We start from the raw sequence: 14,562 nt of genomic DNA, 5'->3' as shown, positions 1-14,562 counted from the left end.
AGATATGATGAGGTAAAGTGACTAATCCAGAGACTGGCTTGAATGATTTCTCTGACCAGGCCTGTGGCACCTTTGGGCCAACGTTTCATCAGTTTTTCCACACACAGCTTTACTTCATGCTCATAAGTAGTTAGCTTGTAGTGTGTGACGTGCAAAAAAGAAAGTCATTTCGACCATGGTTTCATTTTATTTTGTCATTTTGACCGCTCGTTAAATGTTTATAGAGGGATTACAAAGAAAAATAAAGCTTGGAAGCAAGTAACAAAGATTTGTGCCTTGGGATGGTGTTCATATGACATGGTGTTTCAATAACATGAGGAATGAAGCTAATATGAAGCCTAGCATTTAACATGTAAATCGATCAATTTTTCAACTGGTATTTCTATAATTTTAATTGAATTTAGCTAGCTGGCTTTAGAAAGTGTGTATATTTAATATTATTTCTTATTGGAAATAAAATAGCTGGGCAGTACACACCAACAAGCGACTTATCAGTTGCTGGTGTAAACTAGCAACCTAGCTTGAAATACATTGCTACATTTTTAGCCTGGTCATTTTTTCCTCCAATCAACCATAACATGGGACTAGGCAGCATACTGTAGGTTCCACTGGCTCAGTGGGTAAGGTAATATATTTGTCATTTGTCAAAGTGTATATTCCCTTACATTTATTAAATATGGTTCCAAAATGCTGTTACAGCTAGTTTAAATCTAAAGTCTTTTTAATGCTAGTCATTGCTTGTTTGCTTGCATTGTTTTCCCCAGGTATATTACTGTGTTTTGTGTGTTTGTGTGCAGCTGGTTCTCCAGGACAGGATTCTGATAAGCCTGGCACATCTATGGTGGATATCCAGTGTCTTTTGGATAGTGTGGGAGCAACAGAGCTAGTCATTGATCTCATTGTCAGCACGAAGAATGACCGAGTGTTTGAGGAGAGCATCCTATTAGGCATTGCACTGCTAAGGGGTGGAAACACACAGATACAAGTAGGTACCCCCCTACACACGCATATAGAGCAGGTGCTTTGTGGGTATCATATTTTATGAAGGAATTGGTTCTTATGCATTCCATATCCACCCGCCTACTCTCTCCCTGCAGAATTCCTTCTATCATCAGCTGCACAAGCAGAAGAAGTCAGAGAAGTTCTTTAAAGTTTTCTACGACCACATGCATGCGGCTCAGAAGGAGATCCGCTCCACCGTCTCAGTCAACATGTTTGAGATCAGCTGCCGGAAGCGTGAGGAGGAAGGAGAAGTTTCCAGTTTCAGACAGAGGAAAGGTAGAGCGGCTCAACACGATAATATTATTATTAATGAAAGCATGAATAATGATGATTCTATGTTTACTGATGCGTTGATTTGTTCTCTTAACATGTTTATGTCCAGCCAAATTAGCATAATGGAAAATGCTAATGATCTGAGCAGAGTGAATGGGGTGATATCAAAATGACCACAAGCTATGAAGTAATCAGTATAATTTGTTTCACTGTAGTGGCAGCGTTGTTTAATGGCTAGTTTAAAACCATGCTAAAAAGAGTAGTTCTATGGATATAAATGGAATTCTATAAATTACTAATGATGTGAATAGTGGGTCCGTAACAGTTTAGCTCATTGTAGACCTACGGCAATCATGTTCCATGAGCTTGATGTTGGCCAGGTGACCTACGTTTCACTTGCCTCACTCCACATCACATGGTGGTCACATGAGGGCCGCGAGTTTCAAAGAGCCTTTGTTTTCTATTTTACACTTCGTTTTTTTTTCCACATAAGAGTTTCATGTAAGGATAAATGAGCTCAGATTTTTTAACCAGACTTTTCAACCTTGCTCTCTTTTAATACTGGTTTTAACATATCATTCACATCTTTCCCTTGGAAGAATCTCCAATGCCACCTTAATGCCAGTTCCATTGAACAGGTAAAGTTTGTTCAAAGACCTATATATATATATAATATATATATAACATGTACAATGAGATCATTTTCGGTATCAAAAAAATGTTGGAGGAAACTACTATAAGCTAAAAATTGTTTGGATTAAATTCAGAATTTCAAACCATGAACTAGTTCAAATCATCAAGAGTATTAGTGCTTATTAAAAAAGACCAGATTCAGAAACAGTATTGAAACAATTTCTGGAGTATTATTCAGTCATTCATCTTTAAAGCAAATTGTTCAGGATCTATAGAGAAACCTTCAGGAAAGGTATGAATTTACAAGAATGTGGAATGTAGTTTCAAGTTCCTAGAAGTGTTGCAGTGTGATTGTATAATGTGTCAGGGTGTTCTTAGGTTATTTAAGTATTATTTATGTATAGTAGACTGGAAAATCATGGCCTCTGGATTTTGTGCTGAATATATATTGTGCTACAATTGGTTTCTTAACCAATATGTGAACCCTAAAACTGCAAAAGATTCCAGACTGTTTTAACTATCTAGAAATCTTGCTTGGGTAGAAGGGTTTTAAGGTTCTATTTAGGGGGCCAAGCACTATTGCAGCTGAGGCAAACTATTGGACTTGTATGTCTAACCCTAACCCTATGGGTCCAATTACATTTAAGGCTTTTTCTTCTGATGCTCTGCTAAAAAACTTATCAGATATATCAAAACCAAAAGTCTTATTGACACAAAACTTGATCAACAGTTAGTATTCCATGCCTCAATCAATACTCGCGTAACAGATCAGTTCAGATCAGCATAGTGAACTGAGATCAGCCTAATGCGAGTGTTTTAGTGAATTTTAGTGGTCCTACTGTCAAAAACTGAGTGGCACTGCTTACTACTTTCTGTTATGATGGGGTTTTTTTGTTCATTGCATAATATATAAAATATCCTTTTGTGAACTAGTCCTTTCTAGTATGTCTGTATATACCACTGAGTTATCGCATTAATTATTAAAAACAGGTTCACGTTTGTGAACAATATGGTCAACGCAAGCAAATCAGTTCTAACAAGTTGGAGCCTAATTGAGTTAGATGTAACTTGTGATTTGCTTGTGTGCCTTTGCATGAAACTGGAAATGTATATACAGGACATGATTCTGAGGTCATTCTGAAGTTTGGGGTGTGGGCTAACAAAGGGGAGGGGCTAAGATCAACTTCTCAGGAAGTTTAAGTCTGATCAAGTTATAATTAGGTATGATGCATCTGTGTTAATGTGTGTGTGGATTTTTGATGACCTACTCAAAATTTTAAGAAGGTTTAAAGCATATTACTTGGTTAACATGTCACAAAGCAGAGCAGAGATGGAAACAGCTGGAACTCATGATTGCTCAGGATTTGAACTACACTTTAAAGATCTCTTTAGTATTGAGGACTTCTGCAAAGGTTGGAGACTGGTTGTGAAAATAGGTTGGAGTTAAGTTGAAATGTATCTCAGAAACTGACAGTCTAAAGTCTCAATGAACTGAAAGTCCACTGAAGTTTAGCGTTTTGCATCATTTTGCTAATCTGTAACTGGATTTTTACTGAGTACTGCGAAGACCATGGACAACTTCAGATCCAGCTTATGCAACATAAATATTGTATTCTAGAAAAAAGTGGTTATTTATTGTAATTTGCAATAAATTGTGTGTGAAAGCTTCTACAGTGTCTTGACATTGAAAAAGCTCCTGATGTTTAGCTATGAGAAGTGATTCTTTCTGGCTTTTGGTTGATTTCAAGGACCTTGTTTGTCAGTTTTGTTTGTGCTGTCCATGGAGCCTGAACTGCAGCTGGCCTTCTATATCACAGTTCTGATTTTCTTTATCTATAACTAAAACTTTAGTGTCTGCTTCTTTTTGCAGGCTGGGACTCAATGCACCTGAAAGAGGAGATGAAGGGGCAGCTGAAAGATGCCTCTTGTGCCACATACAAGGCTTACAGTGCTTTCCGTAAGGAGGGAGACCCAGATCATGATATGGCAGGTCAAGGGGCTGAGGAGATGGAAGAAGAGGTGGAGGAGGTGCAGATGGGCCAGGCCATCACCATCATGAAGCCCATTTTACGCTTTTTGCAGCTGCTGTGTGAGAACCACAACAGGCATTTGCAGGTACAGTAAAGACCTCAATTTGTTTTTTTTTTCCATGCGGCCACTGATTGGTGGAGGCATTATGGTTTCTGGTTGTCTATTCGGAAATATCCGTCTTGTTAGCACGATTTTGAAAGAACAAGTATTTTAATGTTTGTAGGATTTATATGGATTTATCACTCTAACAAGTAAATGAAATGATTATATTTTTGAATTGATCCAAACAGGATCAAGGTCATAGCAAGGTCAAATGCCTGAAGTAGTTTTTCCTTCATTCCCTTCCATTCTGTTATTTACACGTTCACGTTCAGGAACTCAAGGCCCAGTTTTGGCTAGCTATGATTTTTGCATTAGTCGGTCTATTTATGCATCCATCCCTCCATGTGTCTGTCCAAGATTTGAGATTCTTTTAGCACTATAGTTAATTGCATTTAATTAAAGAAAGGTCAAATGTCTTTCCTTGAAAGGATTCTTTATGTTTGAAGTATATGTTAAAGCAGTGGCGGACCGTGCATTTCACACCTAGGCCTTCACTGGTGTCCTTCCTGAATTAATCCACCTCTATACCATCATTATGACCCCCTGACATTTTCTACTCAGCCCTCCTAAAGTTCTGCGATTCTCCATAAACTGTACACAAATTGGTGATCGCCTCAGTCCCCTTTAAATTTCATATGAAAACGGCGGCAGATTTCAGCTCTTTGCCGTCTTTCAGTGCGTTCTACAATCTGCAGACCACAGTGTCGCAGAGCGAGGATCAGAGGACAAGTGTGTGTGTGTGTGTGTGTGTGTGATCAGGAAGACTTGTATTTGGCTTGTTCAATACTCAAATGTTATACACATCTGTGCAATACAGTGGAATGCTGCAATAAGTTTACCATCCTACCCTGTTAGTCAAACCTTTACTTTATTTCATTTATTTATTTATTTTTTACTATTATACCCTCATTGGGGGCTCCCCTTAAATGAAAATTCTACAATCGTCCCTGGACGCCACGGCAATAGATACTAATCACCCGTTAAATAAAAAGTAAAAAAGAAATTATTCTACAGTATTTCACACCTCACAAGGAATAGTCCATTTTATTATGATTACTTTTCTCAAAAAAGACATTCTTGATGATTTGCAGCAAACTGCAATCTCTGGAGGACGCAGCATCTGAATTGAGACGCAGTGAATATAGAAACAATGTATATGGGCGGGTCGCTGCCTCTGACTACTCCAACTATCCAATCAAAGGATGGGAAATTGCTGACGTAATCGTATGCCTGCTAGATGGCCCCAGTGATGCCAACTCGAAATCTGATTGGTTAATGAAACAGTTTCATTGCCATTTATTTTAAGCTTTGGGCGCCGGCACTTTTAATTCTGCAGGCCTTACGGCCGCTCAAACCATGATGTTGGCTGAAATATGATTGGATAAATACTCTTATCATACCCTACTGGAAGCAGCACAACCGAGAGAAAAGCTATGAAATGTATGAAATGACTATCGGGAATAATTTAATACACATGGAAAAATATATTAAATATATTAAAATGCAAGTCAGTGATTCAGATCACTGCTGTTTAGGCCAGCAGAGAAGGCCTTGCTGGCCCTGACGGTCCGCCACTGTGTTAAAGGTATTTTCTGGTATTTTTGGCCAGTCCATTTTACACTGCCAGCCCCAGCTTTATAAACTTGACGATAGCTTTATCTGTTGATAGATAGTAATTTCAGCCATAATAATTGTTACTGATCATTTTAACCAGATAACTAGATCCACAATTAGCCTCAAAGTAAGATCTGACCATAAATTCATCTAACTCAGCTTTAAAAAAAAATCCCTTTGCAGAATTTCCTTCGAGACCAGAACAACAAAACCAACTATAACTTGGTATGTGAGACATTGCAATTTCTGGACTGCATCTGTGGCAGCACTACAGGAGGCTTGGGGCTGTTGGGCCTTTACATTAATGAGAGGAACGTGGCCCTGGTCAAACAGACGCTGGAGAGCATCACTGAGTACTGTCAAGGCCCTTGCCATGAGAATCAGGTAGCCCATGTGGATTAGTTACTCATAAAGTTCATGAGCCTGTGCTGTTTGCTTGCAACTGCTTGACTGCACTTATGTGCCAAGCATCAGTGTGTATGCATAAATAGTAAATGTGTTTTTTTCTTCTTCTCAGTCTTGTATAGCCAAGCATGAGTCCAATGGCATTGACATCATCATCGCTCTTATAGTGAATCCTATTGAGCCCTTGGGGAAGAATAGGATGGACCTTGTATTGGAGTTGAAGGTACTGGAAAACTTATATATTGAAAACCAAAAGGAAACAAATGCCCCAATGGTTGTACTTTCTTTCTACAGGATAAGACATCTAGCTGTTTGTGGTGTTCCCAGAGAATATCTGTAGTAATTCTGTAGTGATTTACACAGGATAAGTGAACACTAGAGATGGGAAGGTTTTCATGATATAAGCATGCTTGTCACGCTAAAAATTCCATGTGTACTACATTCACCTGATTTTAATAGAACATAAGATCTTCATTATAAATGCTTGTTAAAGTAGGAAGTTGTGCGAGATCATTATTAGTGTACAAGACAATAACATTAATGTAGGATTTATCTGTCCTGGGAAGAACTTGCCTGAAATTCCCCTTTCAACTTTGTTTCGGTCACTGTTTATCACATCTGATAAAGATGCCATTATTAGACAAAGTGGTGGCTGCAAGGAAAAGCATCATGCTGAGGATGAACTAAAAAGATGAGCTTTCTTTTTTATGCTTATTTTGGAAAACTCAGGAGTAAGGTCCTTGTTTGATCAAACATTGTGACTAACTGTGACAGTTCCAACAACTTCTTTATGCCCATTCATGCGTCCATCTGTGTGTCTGTCTGAGATTCTCATTAATGCAAGAATGTGTAGTTAAATGTTTACAGGATTTGAACTGATTAGATTATGAAATTGAGTCAAACAGGTTCGAGGTCACAGAAGGTCAAATGCCTGAAATCGAAATGTTTGTTCAAGTATACTTTAAGGGTAATTAGGGCATACAAAACAAGTAACAAGAAGGCCTAGATTTGTTGGTGGCAGAGGTTTTGACTTGTTTCGTAGCAGTTTTTTTGTGTTAATTGTCCATGGTTAGTTTCTGACCATCGGGCCAGTGTTTGTCTAATATACATGGATGTTGGATTATTCCTTACCCAGAAAAACTACTGTATTTTATTCCCTTACAGCAGCACCATACATGCATTTGTGCCAGTTCCTGTGTCTGTGGAGGATGTGGTAGCTTAGTGGTTAAGGCATCGGACTACTAATTGGAAGGTTGTGAGTTCGAATCCCAGGTCTACACTTAGAGCAGCCTAGGGTTAGGCTATGGTTAGGGTTAGTATACCAGGTCCACCAAGCTGCCACTCTGCTGGGCCCCAATTGCTCAGTTGTATAAAATGAGATAAACTGTCGCTCTGGATAAGGGCGCCTGCCAAATGTCGTAAATGTAAATGTGTCAGCGCTCTTGAGAGAATGATGGATCTTGCTAATAATATCATGTCACTTGTAGTCCTATGACTACTCATGAATCCTGTAATTATAGACCTACAAAGTGCACCTACACAATCACTGAATAATGTAAATAAAAGCTTTGTGTACTTAGTAAAATGACATTTGAGAACCCAAGTTAAGCTGAAAGTTCCTCCTGCTTGTTGAATTATTGCAGAATAATGCCTCCAAGCTGCTACTGGCCATCATGGAGAGTTGCCATGATGGTGAGAACGCAGAGAAAATCCTGGACAAGATGCGACCAGATGAGCTGGTGAGTGAGAACAGCAAGATTGGACTCTAGAGTCTAAACCGGGCTTGCTTTCTATTCTGTTGGATGTTATGAAACAGTGGCATGTCATTGTTTCTTTGTTGCTCCTGTGACAAAGACACAAAGACGATTATATTTTGTATTTTCATTTCAGACAAGCAAGTGACTCATTGTGTGTGTGTGTGTGTGTGTGTGTGTGTGTGTGTGTGTCTCATAGGTGGGTGTAATTAAGGAGGCCTATTTGCAGGGAGTAGAGAGTGAGGTGGACGGGGAGTTACCAGGAGACGTGATCAGTCCAAAAGACGTTGGCCACAACATATACATCCTGGCCCATCAGGTGGGATTCTATTTTCAAGTCAGATATCGAAAGTTCTCACGCTTCAATATTATGCATAATTAATTATCATTATCATTTTAGGGGATCTGTACATTAACATTATCTCGAGCATTGATGATGAATCCCAAAGATTATGATTTGAATAATGACACTTTTTTTTTTTTTTTTTTGCTCAGCTGCCAGCTAATATTTCTGCTAATTGCTGTTAATTAAATAAGTATGATGAGGCATGCTATTATAAGGAAATTTGATTGTTTTCCAATGACAGCACACCCTGAAGTGTGTTATTCCTCGAACCCCACTGCAGCTACCCAATGATTATAATTTTCTCTTTATTAAGATCAACCCATCATACATTTAATCAGTTTATAGTCACAGTTCATCCATGTAAGATGTTCCTGTTATCGCTTTCATTATAGCAGCTATTCAGAGTGTTTCCCCACCAGTCTCTTTTTGTTTTCCCCCCTTCTTGAAATAAAAAAAAAAAAATCTTTTCATGTTGACAAGGACTTTAAAATCCCTTCACCCTGAAGACTTTCCCGTGTCAGAAAACGTACAGTTACAGTTTTGCCTCTGACTGTTACAAACCACTGATGTCGGAGACTCCTTCCGAAAAGCCTAAATAAATGTCTCCTTACAGAAAATGTCACCATATCCACACTTTTTAAATACACTCCTGTGGATTATCTGTCATACAAGTTCCTGTGTAAAGTTGTTGCTGTAGAAACAAAAGCATCAGAACAAGTGCATTAATATACATTGCAGCCAGCGCTGCTGTAAGAGAAAGGCTGTTACAGGAAATTAATCAGCACCTTTTCACAAGTCGGACTCGAGAACTCAACAGGGCTGTGGTATAACGATATATTTAACAACATCCAGTTAAATCTATAACCTAAGAAATATGTATGGATGCCACAACTAACACTAGAACTTCTTCTCGCTAGTCTTATTATACTGTACATGCCTTCAAGAACCTGGTTAGATGTAAGCTTTGTCTGAAGTTTAAGTGTGATGTGGTGAGATTTTGTTGTGTGACATCATTTTGAAGACAAACAACATTAGGAAGGGGAAAAAATACCTGAATTTGAATTTTAGATAAAATAATATTTCACCTTTTGCCGTACCTGAGTGTTCTTATACGAGGGCATTCAATCTGTGACTCAAGTAGGAACGTGACTATTGTCACTCTTAGTTAAGTGGGATTTTCTTACATTGAAACCACTGTTAACTTTCACTGAGAAACTGTAAAGGTTTTGTGAAAAGTTTTGTGTGAGTATTCAGCTTTGGTTTATACATATATAAATTGTTTATGCTGATTGTCTGAGGCGTTTGCCTGTCAGTTACAGTTCTGTTTTAATCTTCGTGTCTTCGTGTGACTATTGAGCTTGATGTCACACAGACTGTCCCACCAACCGGGAGATTTCATAATCGCCCATTATTTCATCAACCGTTCTTTTCTTTTTTGTTTCCACACACACACACACACACACACACACACACAAGAACAGAAATGAAAGCGAGTTTGAAGTTAAATTTATCCATCGTACACACACTGCCTGCAGCCATGTTCATTTTTTCTTGCACAGCTCTCAGCTGGATTAGCCAATGCTTTTTTTTTCCCCCTCTTATTTTTGTACATTGTTCTCCATATGAACAAAACAAAACTCAGCCGCAGGGACCCGGGTGTCTTCAGTCAAACGCACACCCATAGAGAAACAGGAACAGACAGATCATATGAGATAAGGGGCATTTTAACAAAACCAAAAATATCATTGTGGTTTTTTGTATTTAATATCTTCAGGTAGTACTGTTTAGAAAGTGCCACACATAAACACCAGGCTTGTTTGTGAGCTTGGATGTGAAAGTGACGGTGTAGAAGATTTCCTTAGTCTGTCGAGAGATTTCATAATTACACCTTTCCAAACACTCGCACTTTAATTTGAAGCATAATATGCACTCCAAATGTATAGAGCTGTTGAATATGTATATAAACGCTTCTCTCTTTGTCTCAGTGTGATTATCCTGAGATGGGGATGAGTCAACGAATAGCCGAGTGCCTAGATCGAAGTAAAAGACGCTTCTTGAATACTTTATAGATATATAAGTAACAGTAAGAGCCTGTGCTGGTTTTCTTTTCCGTTGTTTTCTTGAGGATCGAGCGTGTTGCTCGAGTGCAGGATGTTCTTTCTTGTTGTCATTGATCCGTTTCTGGTGTGCGCTTGTACTCCTGTTTGAGATGATGAGTGCAGTGTCTTTGACTTTAGGCTGGTCATTAAGCTGTGTAGCTTCATCAACTTTGTGCTGCTCTCACCCGCATTGCTGAGGATGTTCAGGCCTGTTTGTTGTACTGCTGCTCCAGTTTCCTAACCCCTGTATCTGTAGAGCTGCAGCTAAAGATTGTTTTGATAGAAAGTCTGTTAATTGCCGCATTAATTTAATCGGATTTAAAACAAACATTAAGCTTGAATATTTTGTCCAGTGAAACATTTTAAGTTTTTGTTTCTAAGACAAATCTTTCTTTATAAACCTCACATTGCATAAGTAAATGCAATTTTCTAGTTTTTCTCGCTACCTTTTAATCAGAGCTACTCTGATTGTGTGTCTTCACAGTTGTACTTTTATTCTGCTGGATTTTATATGAGCTTAAACTTTAGAGTTTGTGAGACATGGACAGTTTTCCATTTCGATAACAGTCGTCTTCTTAGGAGTAGTATAATATGGGGAATAATAAGTGAATGGGTGACATCTTGCTGCTTTATAGCTCTATGGTTCACGGTCAGCGTCCGGGTTTCTGTCTGTCTGTCTGTCTGTCTCTCTCTCTCTCTTGTTAAAAACAGAAAATCTAAAGGGGAGAAAAGAATTGGAATATCCATTAGAAAATACATGAACCTACTTAATGAACGTATTTGGATTTTAAGTCATGTATGTATGTATACTGTGTGTGTGTGTATATGTATGTGTGTATATATATATATATATATATATATATATATATATATATATATATATATATATATATATATATATATATATATATGAACGTATTTGGATTTTAAGTCACTTTATGTATGTATGTATGTATGTATACTGTGTATATATATGCTGTTATATTTTTAGTGTTGACTGACCCAACTGTATCGGTAACTGGTGTTGATTTGCAGTTGGCACGGCATCGAAAAGCGCTGCAGCAGAGTCTAAAGCCAGGTCTGGATCCGGACGATGAGAGAGAAGAAGCTCTCCGATTCTATGCCAGGCACACCGCTCAGATAGAGGTATACATACTTCTGAGACACAGTCTTAATCCAAACAAAGCAGCCCTTTACTGGTTTCTCTCCCACCAGTTTATCGATGTTAACTATTACAATTGGATTAGTTTTTGTTCTGCTCTATATATAAAAGGTTTGAAATATGTTTCTTTGTTTTGCTCAAGATTGTGCGTCATGACCGCACTATGGAGCAGATTGTGTTCCCGGTCCCCAACATCTGTGAGTACCTGACTGAGGAGTCTAAAGTGCGAGTGTTCACCACCACGGAGAGAGACGACCAGGGCAGCAAAGTCAACCACTTCTTCCAGCAGTTTGAAGACCTGTACAATGAGATGTGGTGGCAGAAGAAAATGAGGAGTATGACAATTTCAATAAAAAAGTTTTTATTTAAAAAAAAAACATTACACACTCCATACTAACTTAATTCTTTGTGTGTAGATAATGTCGCTCTCTTCTGGGTCGCGAAACACATCTCTCTTTGGGGAAGCATTTCCTTTAACCTGGCTGTGCTGGTCAACATTGCCGTGGCTCTGTTCTATCCATTTGGAGATGACGAAGATGAAGGTATCTGTCCCCTTGATCATGTTATATTTTTACAGTTTTTTTTAGATATATAATTTCATTCTAGAAACTACAGATTAATTAAACCTTCAGCATTTCCTGAATTGAATTCATTAGCAATTTTCAATAAACAGTGTATTCTTTAAACAGCATGTTTGCCCATTTTACAGTTCTGAAATGATTTTGTGTCTAGTAGGTGTTCTACCCCCTTTCCTGTCCATCCTGCTCTGGGTTGCCGTAGCCATAAGCACATCTATGCTCTTCATCCTGCCCAGACGAGGAGGCATTCTGGCTTTCCTGATCACAGTCATCCTCCGCTCCATATATACTATAGGCTTAGGCCCCACACTGCTGCTACTTGGAGCCATTAATGTAAGACTGGAAAGTGTTCACATGGCAGTAAAGAGAGTTTTCTCAAACTAGCTTCAGAATGAAGCAGAGCTTAAACAAATATGATGCATTGTTAACCCTAATCTTTATTTACCATACGTTTTGTCTGCAGTGTTTCAGTGTTGCGACATTGCATGTCCTGATGCCTCTCAAGGATTGTATCATACTTTGTGTTTGTTTATAGTTATTTTTAATCATGTGGAACATCTGTGAAAGGTGTTATAACAGCATTCTCTTAAGAGCCTCTTTTCCCCTTTCAAAGTTAATTAGACAGAAAATTCAGCTTATGTTACAGAGAAGCCTCAACACTCTCTGTCCTAAAGACATTTCCTGCTTTACCTCAGCTTTACTTCTGACTGCTTACAAAATTAACAGTATCTCCTTACCGAAATCATCACCATAGCAAACAATTAAAAAAAATCTGTATGGCAGCTTATACAAAATACAACACACTTTAATTATAAACCTGTGATTTGCCTCGCAATCAATACCTTCCGACCAATCAGAATCAAGAATTCAACGGCACTGTGATATAAAGCTAGTTATTATTTTCATGTCAGAATTTCTATTCTAATCGTGGCATTTGTTCATGAACCATCCACTTATGTAATTCACTCAGTAATCGCTCTTCCTCCCTGTTGGTTTTTGTAATTGGTTCAGAGCTCACGAAATACTATTATACAAGTTCTTATATTATTCATTTTTTTAGCCTAATTATTATCCAGTTTAAGTGCTGAATGTGTTGAGCAGTAAAAGCATTTCTGACTGAAAGAGTTTAAAAACTGGGGCTAAAATGAAACGGAGGCAAATTTCTTGTATTAGTCTACAAAGCGGTGTTGCCCACACAGAACAACTCACTCATCTAGAGTTTGACATTTAGGTCAGATGTTCTCAGTAACAAATATAAACTACACTCACTACATGAAATTCATAAGAAAAGGATGTTTGGACTAATCTTGTGTTTTGATAGCAACATGGAAGTAATGTGTGGGTCATGACACAGGCCCTTCTTATGAGTTTGGGCATCACTCAGAAACTAAGTACAAGATGCAGGGAATTGTGAGGATAAAAATGGGAACACACTGCATACTGTTTGTTCACTGTCATTTGTGCACACTGGCTTGTGCGTAATAGTTTCTTTGCTGAATACCAAAAATAAAAAAGGGTTCTCAAGAGACTTCATAAATTCATAAGCTCATATGTTTGTAGATTTATGCCTGCAGTATAGAATAGAGGCTTTTAACCTCTATTAATCATCTGAAAGCAAACTGCCTACTTCCCTCTCGAACTTGACCCCACCTCTGAGATTTAGGCTAATGTAGGCTTTCACTTTATTATTTAATAGATTACTGTCTCTATTCAGTAAAGTTCTCCAGAAAATGGCTCTCTACAAGCTTCACTACTGCAATCTTCTTTCTGTAACTCTTAAACATTCTTCTATAGACTTTTATACCAATTGAATTACATGCTCTTTGCTCAGCCAGAGCTGCCTTCATGTCTTGACAATCGTCTGATGTTTTCTTTCAGCTGCTGAATAAAATCGTCTTCTTGGTGAGTTTTGTGGGCAACCAGGGCACATTCACACGAGGGTACAAAGCGGTCATCATGGACGTCTTCTTCCTCCTGCATGTCTCCTACGTCATCGTGTGCATGCTTGGTCTGTTTGTCCATGAGTTCTTCTACAGCATATTGGTAAACACTGAACGTCATTCATGTCTACTCTTTTATTTATATATATATATATATATATATATATATATATATATATATAATTCCATTTTTGTTCAGGAGGACTAGTTTAGCTAGTTTTAATTCATTCTATTCCTCTTGAATAATATTACTTTTTAATGTTCTAGCTGACACTTTGTGTACGGATGCGTCTCTCTCACCTCCTCTCTAGTTGTTCGATCTGGTACGCCGAGAAGAGACGCTGTTGAACGTGATGAGGAGTGTGACAAAGAACGGGCGCTCCATCTTCCTCACCGCTGTACTAGCCATCATTCTGGTTTACCTCTTCTCCATCGTGGGCTTCCTCTTCCTCAAAGATGACTTCCTGATGGAGGTGGAACGTCACCCTGCACTTGGTATGCACTAATTAAGTTATGAATAAAACATGACTAGGGTGAGCTGTTATAGGAAATTAAACCAATGATTTTAGATTGGTGTGCAGTCCAAGCTGAAGTTGATTATCTTTCCAATTATTGAGTCCCAA

The 14,562-nt window shown here is 38.3% G+C and overlaps 1 protein-coding gene across 2 annotated transcripts in view; it reads left to right on the top strand.

Moving 5' to 3' along the window:
• Positions 1 to 14,562, top strand: part of itpr2 (inositol 1,4,5-trisphosphate receptor, type 2) — an 87,519-nt gene that overhangs the window by 53,828 nt on the left and 19,129 nt on the right. The window contains exons 39-51 of one of the 2 annotated variants that reach the window (XM_058387279.1): positions 798 to 985; positions 1,098 to 1,278; positions 3,779 to 4,023; positions 5,839 to 6,039; positions 6,173 to 6,283; positions 7,704 to 7,799; positions 8,014 to 8,133; positions 11,295 to 11,405; positions 11,564 to 11,756; positions 11,838 to 11,963; positions 12,157 to 12,332; positions 13,878 to 14,042; positions 14,251 to 14,434. In XM_058387279.1, coding sequence (XP_058243262.1) covers positions 798 to 985; positions 1,098 to 1,278; positions 3,779 to 4,023; positions 5,839 to 6,039; positions 6,173 to 6,283; positions 7,704 to 7,799; positions 8,014 to 8,133; positions 11,295 to 11,405; positions 11,564 to 11,756; positions 11,838 to 11,963; positions 12,157 to 12,332; positions 13,878 to 14,042; positions 14,251 to 14,434 — 2,097 coding nt within the window. Of the gene's footprint in view, positions 1 to 797; positions 986 to 1,097; positions 1,279 to 3,778; positions 4,024 to 5,838; positions 6,040 to 6,172; positions 6,284 to 7,703; positions 7,800 to 8,013; positions 8,134 to 11,294; positions 11,406 to 11,563; positions 11,757 to 11,837; positions 11,964 to 12,153; positions 12,333 to 13,877; positions 14,043 to 14,250; positions 14,435 to 14,562 lie in introns of both variants that reach the window. The other variant, XM_058387278.1, reaches the window with a different exon arrangement.

Source organism: Hemibagrus wyckioides, linkage group LG04 (assembly GCF_019097595.1).
Source record: "Hemibagrus wyckioides isolate EC202008001 linkage group LG04, SWU_Hwy_1.0, whole genome shotgun sequence".
Classification (NCBI taxonomy): domain Eukaryota; kingdom Metazoa; phylum Chordata; class Actinopteri; order Siluriformes; family Bagridae; genus Hemibagrus; species Hemibagrus wyckioides.
The sequence above is the reverse complement of the archived record's forward strand: the minus strand, read 5'-3'. Positions and strand labels throughout refer to the sequence as shown.